This window comes from Primulina huaijiensis, chromosome 8 (genome assembly GCF_012295235.1).
Source record: "Primulina huaijiensis isolate GDHJ02 chromosome 8, ASM1229523v2, whole genome shotgun sequence".
Classification (NCBI taxonomy): Eukaryota; Viridiplantae; Streptophyta; class Magnoliopsida; order Lamiales; family Gesneriaceae; genus Primulina; species Primulina huaijiensis.
Genome location: NC_133313.1, coordinates 2,192,310 through 2,203,964, shown reverse-complemented (window position 1 = coordinate 2,203,964; position 11,655 = coordinate 2,192,310). Strand labels below are relative to the sequence as shown.

The window sequence follows — 11,655 nt, the reverse complement described above, 5'->3', positions numbered from 1 at the left end:
AGTGTTCATTCCTATAAACATTTAAAATAACAAAAATAGTTCGCATCCATACTCCTCACGATCGAGCTTACAAACTTTTGAAGATCACATCAAGCTTAAGCTCCATCGACTTTATATTAACTTATATGAACCAACTTTTATCACCGGTCTTGAATCCTCCGGTGGGTTCAATGTATTGGGCATTTTTGGGCAATGCAAGTCATAAATTTGAGCCAAAATTTTAATTTCACAAGCAAGAATTGAATGGAAAGTGCACATTTTTGCCATAAATTTTGGGATCTCTTGTTGATCATGTACTGAAAATTGTCATCAATTAGGGATGGCAACAAGGCTTAAAAGAGTGTGGGTGAAGTGGGGGCATCTCACTTTAAGGAAGTTGGCAAGAATTTGCTTTGGATACACCATTCTCATTCATTTTCCATCTGTTTCTTAATTGGCCGGCCAACCCCATTGGAGATTAGGTCTTGCACTTGACGAGATATTAGTCTTAACAAAATTAACTAAAATTATTACATTTGTATTTTTTGCTGCGAAATTTGTGATGTCATTATCATGTATTACATCAGTAGATGCTTTACTAAATGTGTGCATACTGATATTTGTCTATTTGAGCTAGTTTAGAAAATTTAAAAATAATCAAAATATTTTATTTGAAAAAAAAAAATCAAAGTTAAAAATCGATCCTCCGAACCAAACCGAACGAAACCTACTCGAAATCTAGGTTTGGTTTGAGTTTTTAATAATTAACGATCTGTTTCGGTTTGTGATTTTACAAAACCGATAGAAATAGTTTGGTTCGAGTTTTTATTAAAAAAAATAATGATCAATTGTATTTGATCAACCCTAGTCAATGTTTTTCGTAATTTTATATTTGAATCTATATTGTTAAATAGTTGATATAATGAAATATTAATAGAGAATATTTATTTTGAAGTGAAGCAATCTGCGTTAAATTTATTTTATGCTGATTTAAAATTTTTATGTCAATTATAAAATAAAGTTTATAAAAAATATTTTATAAAATTATGATAGAAAAATAATCATATAATTATCAAATATTCTAGAAATAGATTCACCTATTTTATTAAATCCAAATGTTGTAAAAAGAAGCTTATAGGTAGTTTTCTTGCTTAAAATTACTGCCCCCTTGACGTTTTGTCCTCTGTGAAAGCCGCGTTTGAACAACTGCATATTAATGGTAAAGCGTGTTGCTGAACTTGACAACTTTAATTAAAAGTAGAGAGGTCGTGACTGCATAGAATCAATGTTCGTTAACATCCAAGTCCAAGATATTAAATAGCGAAATTTAAGACAACGTCTGATTGATTCACTTGATAAAAAGGAGAGAATTTCTTTTAAAAAAAAAATCTAGAATGTATTAATTTTAAAAATTCAATTTAATAAACTATAAAAGAAGTACAATAACATTTGAATTGAGCATGCAAACAGGTTTGATGTTACCTAAATTTTGTCAGTTTCGGTCCGGTAACCCAAATCTTCAAATCTTGCTAGTTTGGTTCGATGGGAGTAAGGCTGTATGAGTATAGTCGGGTCTGCGCACACGAAAAAAGGTTAGAAGAACGTCGTAGATTTTTCCGACGAAATCCCTTCTATGTTTAAGTTATAGAACGAACAGGAAATGCAAGAACAAAAGTGATATTCAAGAAAATAGTATTAAATGTAAAAATTGCGTTGTGGAAAAAAGTGTCAAACCTTAAACTAGACATTTACACGTGTTGGAAAAACCGGTTTGATTCGTATCTGATCTTGGTACGTGGGTTCAGGCATATTGAGAGATTTTATGGATATTTTCTTGACTATAGGAAATCCAAACATTGATGATACATGGAAAAATTGAGTAGAGTCCATGTCGTTTTTCCAGGTAATCACCTCTATCGGAGGGAATTTCAGGTCAAAGTCTCCTCTATCGGAGGGAATGTTTTTCTGATTGGATGATAAATAATATATATGAAATTATACAAATTTTTATGATATGCACTTTTGTTTCAGGTTAAGATAGCGATCCAAGTATAAGGTTAAGATTTATTTTTTTCAGGTTAAGATAGCGATCAAAATACAAGATAGGGAATTTTTGTAAATTTAAATAAGTTTTCATCAAATCGATTGTAGATTATTTAATAAAGCGTAAGAGGCTCAGGATACTATTTTTGTTTTGGGCATGCAATCACATCATTCAGGGTAACCCATGATATCTTATTCACATAACTCCTTATTTCTGGCAGCGGTTTACATCCGCAAGTCTCGAACCCAAAACCTCGTCTAGGCCATAAGTACTTGGATTAAAGAGATTTGATTCCATATTGATATTTGATATGGCTAGTAACTCAATTGGTATCAAGTTTTTTTTTAATCCAAGTACTTATGTCCTAAAAGCAATCTCGAGTTCGAGATTTTGAGAGACATGTATTCCACTACTAGTAGAGAAAAATTATATGAGTAAGTTGTGATGAACTATAATGAAGAGTGTGATTATAAACTCAAAATAAATTGTGTCATGGGCTTTACAAATCAACTTTAATAGAATATAAGATAGATATATTATACATATGTATCCAAATTAGATATATTCCATTTTTTGTTTTATTCTTTTATATATTATTAAAATGTATTATCATTAGCTTTAATAGGATATTATGTTGGGCGTACGATTTTATTTTATAAAAAAATATATTTGTGATAGATACCATCATGCATATTAAATATTTGAAAATTAATTGTTTCAAAATATAAAATTATAAATACTTATAATAATTTAGAAGGCAAATGCATTCTCTATTGAAAACCATAGGATTTTACTTCATTGCATCATTATTTCAGTAGAAAAAAATTGAAATATACATTCTAAGATCCAATTTTGACGATTAAAATCACAAAAAGATAAAGAATAAGTCTCTTGTGAGATGGTCTCATGAATCTTTATCTGTGAGATGGGTCAACCCTACCGATATTCACAATAAAAAGTAATACTCTTAGCATAAAAAGTAATACTTTTTCATGGATGACCCAAATAAGGGATCCGTCTCACAAAATACGACCCGTGAGATCGTCTCACACAAGTTTTTACCAAAGATAAATTATATGAGCCGAAAATCCCAATTTTCCTGAAAAAATATGAAATTGAAAATACTATTTATCTTATAATTTCATGCTGTTTCACTCTCTATAATGATCATGAATCCATCATAGTCACAATTTAAAACATGTTTCGTCGTGTTATTTATACAAAGTTGAATTACAATAATATGTAACTTTATGTTTAAATCAATCAACATAAAAAACAGTATATACACGCGCTTGTTACATCAACACTTTCATTATTTTAAGGTTTTAATTGGTGTTTTCTATTTAAAATAATGTAAATTATGAATAAGATACATGTGTTTACGATTTACAAATTAAATATTTGTTTTTAAATTCTTAAATCCAAACATGAGTTTTTATTCGGTCTATATCAGACCAAAAAAAATCATCTTCTCTGATTCACACAATAAGTGTTTCTGCACTCCATAAGCTTACATATATTTTTTCGGATGAAATTCGATACAAAATATTAAAAATTTGACACTAACATATGATATTTTGGTACTAATTGTTTTAGATCTAATATAAAAAATAAAATCCGAGTATAAAATTGAAACAACTATATTAATATCAACAATTGCTGCACTTGTTAGAGTACTGGAATATCATATATTAGTATCAAACTTAAAGAGGCGATACTAAAATATCATATATTAGTACCATATTTTTAATGTTTTGTAGTGATTTTTTATTTTTATAAAGACATGTAATTAACATCAATATTTGTTATACATGTTTGGATATTCAAATAATCATATATCAGATTTTCAATGTTTTGCCACCAAATTTTATCCGAGAAAAGAACCGTAGACTCAGAGAGTACAAAAATATTTTCTGAGTGAGTCAAATAGTATAAAAAAATTCTTGATTTTTCTAAAGGTTGAACACTAAAATTTAAAATTATAAAAATTTGAAAAAACTAATAATAATTTTGCAGAAAAGATTTCATCCCATTTCTACTTTTCATAATAATGACGAGACATGCTTTTGTCGTGTTACTTCCCGAATTTGCTGTGTTCCCTCTTTCTCTGAGTTCGAAGTTGAGAATCTCAATGCGGAAAAAAGAGGACCACTCAAATGACCACACTACCCCCTCCAAAGCCGAGAACAAATTCGGGTCGGATCGTACGACCCATGGGCAAATCACCATCAATATCTCACAGCTGTAGGCCCCCATCTCTCCACCTACACTTTAAGGATCCATCTGTTCTCCATTACCACCCCCCTACGGCCCTACCCCCCTCCCATGGTCACCGGTTAATTCCGTACACTGTAGGTATTCCTGCAATGGTTTTAAGGATTTAAAACATATGAGACGTATTTATTCAATATATATCATAAAAGTTATATTTTTTTATATATAAAAAGTAAAAATTATAAATTTTACCTAAATTATCATATATTACACAATATTTTTAAAAAAAATTACATTTTTTAACTAAAATTATCATATATTACACAACATTTTTTCGTAATATAACTAACAAAAAATTATATATTTTCAGAAAATAATTATATAATAAGCATAAAAATTAATAATTTGAACTCAAATCAACATAAATTATACAATATTTATTCATAACTTAACTAAAAAATAATAATATATTTACAGTGAAAATAATAATTTGAACATTAAAGTAATATTTTTTATGGATAAGATCATACATCCGTTTCATAAAACTTATCCGTGAAACGATATCACAAAATTTTGGTTTGTGTTACATAATATACTTTTAACATTAAAAAGTAATATTTTTAACTTAAATCATCATATATTACACAATATTTATTTATAACTAACTAACAAAAATAATACCTCAATGAAAAATAATAATTTAAATTCAAAAGTAATATTTTCATGGGCCGAATATATATCTGTTTCAAAAAATTGATCCGTTATATATTCACATAGAATTTTTTGTGTTACAAAATATATTTTTCTCAAAAAAATAATATTTTTTTACAAAAATCAACATATATTACACAATAATTATTTGTGACGAACAAAAATTGATAATTGTGAAGTGAAAAACAGTATTATTCTTCCTATACATGAAAAACAGTATACATAATCGCAAAATATAATGTCATTATTATTTATGAATAATAAATAGAGGACCTCAATAGTGTAGTTGTACATGAAAATCACCGTGCGAGGTTAAATATACAGCAAGCCTCCCCCACCAGTTTTAATATTCTTCCTATATATGTAATGTATTTCCCACTATATGTCACATTTCTCTGACACTAATCACCACCACCGCTCAAGCAAATCTAAAATGGCACTAGCACCACCACTCACGGCGGCGAGAACTCTTGCGCCGCTGGTTTTGTTCCTGCTCTCTGGGTCCGTCATTTGTTGGCGCCCATGGCCCAACACTCGTCCCAACAGCACAGATTTTCTCTACGGTGGGTCGAAAAAGTACGAAGGCTCATCGGAATTTGTTCACTTGAAATACCACATGGGACCTGTCCTCACCGCCAATATCACGGTCTACCCCATATGGTACGGCACTTGGCAGAGCTCCCAGAAACGGATTATCCGTGCCTTCATCGGCTCTATCTCCGCCGTCGACTCCAAGCCACCTTCCGTCGCCGGCTGGTGGAAGACCATCCAGCTTTACACGGACCAAACCGGAAACAACATATCCCAAAATGTTCTCGTCGGCGAAGAGAAGAACGACCGGTTCTACTCCCACGGGAAGTCCCTCACCCGCCTTTCTGTCCAATCGGTGATAAAATCCGCCGTCACTTCCACAACTCGCCCGCTTCCTATCAACCCGAAAAGCGGGGTCTACCTCCTCCTCACTTCGAGCGACGTCTACGTTCAGGACTTCTGCAACAATGTCTGCGGCTTCCATTACTTCACTTTCCCTTCAATAGTCGGCTACACGCTGCCATACGCTTGGGTGGGAAACTCCGCCAAGTTCTGCCCTGGCGTGTGCGCGTACCCCTTCGCAGTACCGGATTATATCCCTGCGAAAGCGGTGAAACCACCCAACGGCGACGTGGGGGTGGACGGGATGATTAGCGTGATTGCCCACGAGATAGCGGAGCTGTCCACGAACCCGTTGGTGAACGCCTGGTATGCGGGTCAGGACCCGATTTTCCCCGTGGAAATAGCCGATTTGTGCGAGGGTATTTATGGAACAGGGGGAGGTGGGTCCTATACAGGGCAGATGATGACCGGTAGAGATGGTGCCACCTTTAACATGAACGGGATCCGACGGAGGTTCTTGGTCCAGTGGGTTTGGAATCATCTGTTGAATTACTGCACTGGCCCTAATGCTCTTGACCAGTAAATGAACTCTTTTTTATTTTTATTTTGAATATTAATTTTTTTTTATGAAATGGGATTACTTTTTTCTTTTTGGTTTGAATTTGTTTGTTGATTTTTTATTTTTATTTTTATTTTTATTTTTATTGGGTTTTATTGGATATTAGTTTAGTTAGTTAAATGAGGCCTAAACAGCTAAACTTCACTTCAATCTTCGATTAAGCAGCAAGAAATAGTAGATGGGATGATTCAAGAATTTTATATTTAAAAAGAAAATGTCACTCTCTGAATCTTTAAAAATTGGGCTAATTTGGAAATTGGAAGCCATTTGAAATTCAATATCTTTTTAGTTTCCAAAAAAAAAATATTCAATATCTTTTTTCAATTTCAAATTTCTCATTTTTAATGAATTTTAAATGAAATTTATATACTTCTTGAAATTTAAAAATATCCGGTATTGTTTGGACCATTATTTCTAATCTTTACTGTTCAATTAATTGTGGTGCGGGTAATTTTTTTGTAATTTCCAAGTTCTCTTTTATTTTGGTTGTCTGTTTTTTTTTATGGATGACCCAAATAAGAGATCCGTCTCACAAATACGATTCGTGAGATCGTCTCACACAAGTTTTTGTCAATATTTAATTACTAATGAAAAATAACTACCATAAAAAAAAGTTAATATCATACGTCATCATTTGAGATTTTTGTTTTTATTTTTTATAATTTGAAAATTTTGAAAAAAAGGGCAAAAGGACAAAAAGAAGTGAGAGAGGATGTCCAAAGCAAAAGAACTTTTATTTATTTATTATTATTTTTTTAAAAAAATGTAAATGTATATATTTTAGTTTTATTTCCATAAATGATGGAGTAACGCTTTAATAATGTGAAAGTGAAGCTTGTTGTTGCATAATTTAATAAGAAAGTTAGAAGTTATGGCAAACAACTAAATCCAGTTCATTAACATTAAATGACTCCAATAGTAGCTAAACATGCACATCTTTAAGGAAGTGGTTCACATTTAAATTTTTATTTAAGACATTAAATATATTTATTTGTGTATTTTATTTTATTTTTCTTGGATTTTATTATTCCGAGTTCGAAAGAAATATATATGTAAATATATTATGTATGTATATGTTCTTACGAGATTGAATGTTTGTCGTTTTAACATATTTATTTTATTTCAATAAAGAGTATTAATTTATATATGTTTTATGTTTAGATTTTAGATGAAGTTTTTATTTATTTTAAATATGTTATTAGGTATCATGAAATAAGTTAGTTTATTATAAAGTAAGTTTATTATCATAATCGACAAAAACAGACATGATGCTACAAAAGTAGTACAATATTGTTTTTAGAAAGACGTACACGAGATATAATATAATTTGTTAAAATATTTAATCTTTTTTTAAAAAATAAAATAAAAATAATATCTTGAAAAATAAATTGGTTGTTACATAATTTTATTAATCAAAGCATAGCATAATGTGAAAACATAAGACAAGACTACCTTAAAGCTCAAGAAACTTTTGGCTTTTAAACTCAAGAATGTCTCATATTTTCAGCCCAATAATTACTCACATTGACAACTCAAACACAACAAACAAACTTGGAGCTATTCAAGCTTTATTTCGAAAATTTGAAGCACATTTAACAACTAATTTGATTAGCATTAACTGCCACTAATGACCCTTAAAATCTGGATTATTACAAGCTGAAATCATTCAGAATCCCTTCATGTTATAGCATATAAATACCACCTAAATGCAGAAGGAAATCATGTCAAACTCAAAGCATTTCCCAGCCTATATTTGAGTTTTCCTACAATAACAAATTTGAGCAAGAGCGCTGTCAATTCCGAGCTAAAAATATATCCAAACTCGGGTAGGAAGGTTCTACCCATTCTATAAAAATTTCAGAAGCTTATTTTTGTCCATCTTCGAGCAACCATTTACGAGCAATGTTATGTTCACTTCAAGCAAAAAAAAAGCCACTTTCGAATTCTGAAAGAGGAGTTGTTGTCTAAGAAATTTTTCTACTTCAACAACTTTTCCAACAACTTTATTCACATTATTCTCAACTTAAAGATCAAGTAAGTGAGCTTATATATATGTTTTTAAAATAATGATGTTATTGTTTTTGAAAACTCGATCGTACACAAGTCGTTTCATGTCCTTTGATTCCGTATATGTTTCGTTCCGCATAATTCATTTATTCTGTTATGAAATCTTTAAAATATAATGTTAGGATTTGAATTAAGAGTGGTAAATATATTTACGAAACATGATAAGATAAGATCAGACCTTGATATAGTGGGTTATAATAACTGATATATGGTCTCGTTCCCTTAAATGAGTAAAAATATGGAATGATCGGTATACAATTGATAAATAGATGGATAACAATGTCATGTATAAGTTTTTGCTTCAATTATTTTATATTTTGTTGCTTTGTTTCGAATTATGGTTGGCTTATGTATTGATTCATGTTGCAACATGTTCTGCGGCATGTCACTTTTGAACTTATATTATATGTATATTTCAATATTTTATGTATGATCGACCTCAACATGCTGAGTGTTTCTCAAAACACTCATCCCTTTAATTCTCTCTCCAAATAAGGGCGAATATCAATTGGAAGTGGATGAAAAACAAATGTTTTGATGTTGATGATAAAGTTCGAGACATGAAGTTTCAAACATTAATTTTAGTTTATTTTCCATTACGTTATCACTTTTGTATTTATGTTATGCGCCGCAAAAACAATTATGATTTATGCAATAGACTGTATTTTGGTTATTTTATGTACTAGGTGGTTTATTGTATCGATATTTTAAATTATTAAAAAATAACTAAGTCGCGCTCGATCTCAGAACGTGACACATAACATATATTAAAATACATGTAGCATTGTTGCGGTTCGTGAATCTCGCTATTTCACTCGAGAACTGTTGTTCGTTCCAAAAAATATATTAGAATTTATTTTATGAGGAAAATCTTATGTTGATCTAAAGCAAGAATACATGCATAACTAAATTAAATATTTCTCTTCTTTTATGAAGAATTTTTTTTTGAAAATAAAATTTTATAATTTCATTTCTCATATAAAAATTCATCTTGATCGAAAGAATAATAACACAAATATTTCTGTGATGCAACGGTACGATCATTTCATTATGATCAATCTTAAAATAAAAATCTATTAAAATATGATCATAAAATGAATTTAATTGTCTAAACTCATTAAAAAAATAATTAATTTGTTGATCATATAAAAAATTGACCTACCTACCGAACTTATATTATTTTTTATCGGTAAAAATTAAAAAAAAAACATGTTATTTTCAAGAAAAACGAAACATGCACGTCAAAATCAATCCCGTCCCATCAAAAATTAGTACAATTAGCACATCCAAAGGTTGCTTTTTCTCCTCCTAATATTTACGAGTAACACCTGCTTTGGGGTTTGAGCCCTCCTACCCCCAATACCTTTATTTATTTATTATATTATTTCATTATTTTCATAAAGTTATGTAAAGTTAAAGTCAACACGTTTTATATAAATCATATTTAACTTAAATATATCTAATAAATACGGATATGCGTTAATAAGGTTAGGACGTATGTTTGATTTTTTAAAATTAATATGAAATCCGCAACTATTATTTTTCAATATACATTAGGTTAACTCTCAGACAAATGTGTTAGTTTGTTAACTACGGAAAAATTTTGTATTATAAACTCATATAACAAAATGTCAATAAAAAATCTAACATATGACCATTATCCAAACGCTCGATTTATCATGTTTTTTATATGATCGTCTGTTTTTATTTATTTGTTTCTTCTCCTTAAATTTTCTTGTTAATTGATATAAAAATTAATAATTAAAACAATTTCAAAATGAATTTACTTAATATTCTAATCGAGCCGAACTGAACTATATATTGATTACTATTATGTAATATTAAGCTCGAGCTCGAGCTCGAGTTTTTTTAGTAAAACTGAAGTTCATCATTTTGAAGGTTGATAGATAAATTATTTTGAGCTCAAGTATTATGGTTCGACATAACATTTAAATTTGATCTCGATTCGAACTTAATTATCAAACTTTATTAAACGAAAACACGAACTTGGATATGAGTTATAGAGAATCAACTAACGAAATTCATGAACAAATTTGATTAATTTGAAATTAGTAATGTTTAGAAATAAATGAATTAAACAACTCTCTAAAATCTTAATGAAGATATTTTGAGTTTTTTTTTTTTCAAAATTCATAAATAAGAATTATTAATTTTTTTGGACTAGCACATAGTGACATATATTAATATTATTATAAAGTGTAATGATTTGACATCTGAAAGGTCATAAATAATAGCTGGCATAATAGCTCCTCCTAACACCTCAATTCATGGAAGAACCTTTGCCTTGGGATTGTTAAAAGTTAAATTTTTACTTAATTAATGTCGTTTTCTATGGATATTATTCAAATATCTTGATTTTTTTATTATAAAAAATACTATTTTTTTTAATTGAAAATGGATTTAGAGATTTATCTCATAAATATATGATATGATATTTATATTATTTTAGTTGAGAGAATTATTCGTAAATTAAAAATAAATAATATATATTAGTTAATATGGAGGATTGTCGGGTAAGAGTTGGTTTAATTTAACAGCCAACTAAATAAATCTAGAATAAATATTGACAGCCAAATGTTAATATTATATGAATATTAATTAATTAACGCGGTGTAAAGTCGAAGAGACATAAATTGAAATCAATAATAATTCATGTGTGAAAATAGATTCCAAATTTAAGAAAGGCAGTCGGAAATTTCATTTCACGCATTTATTAAGATCAATAAATAAAAGGCCAGTACTTCTCGAATTATTATATTTTGTCGCTTTATTATTTAAAAATTTATTTAGAATTCGGGTTAAATTTTTAAATAGTTTTAACCTGGATGGAGTGTTGTGGTAAGCTAAAAGTTATAGCATGTAGTGAAGATATAATTTTTATTTTTATTTTTATAGCTGTGGTAGTGTATAGTGTATTTTTTTTAGTTTTAATGAGTCTAATTGTTAGTTCCGTGAGTTCGAGGAGGTGAATGTATATCTGTTAGTTCTGTCTCATATACTTTAGAGATTAGCGATTAGCGATATCATTTTTCTCTGTCTCCAGCAGTTTGACGTCATTATTTTATGGTCAACTTAGTCAACTGGATCAAGCAACGTAACGTCAACAACTTAACGCACGAGAACTTAT

The 11,655-nt window shown here is 29.6% G+C and overlaps 1 protein-coding gene across 1 annotated transcript; it reads left to right on the top strand.

The window, feature by feature from the left end:
- Positions 1-5,310: 5,310 nt before the first annotated feature.
- LOC140983538 (protein EXORDIUM-like 3) lies at positions 5,311-6,479 on the top strand. Its single transcript, XM_073450624.1, has one exon. The coding sequence runs from the start codon at positions 5,331-5,333 to the stop codon at positions 6,402-6,404; it is 1,074 nt and encodes a 357-aa protein (XP_073306725.1). The 5' UTR covers positions 5,311-5,330; the 3' UTR covers positions 6,405-6,479.
- Positions 6,480-11,655: the final 5,176 nt, after the last annotated feature.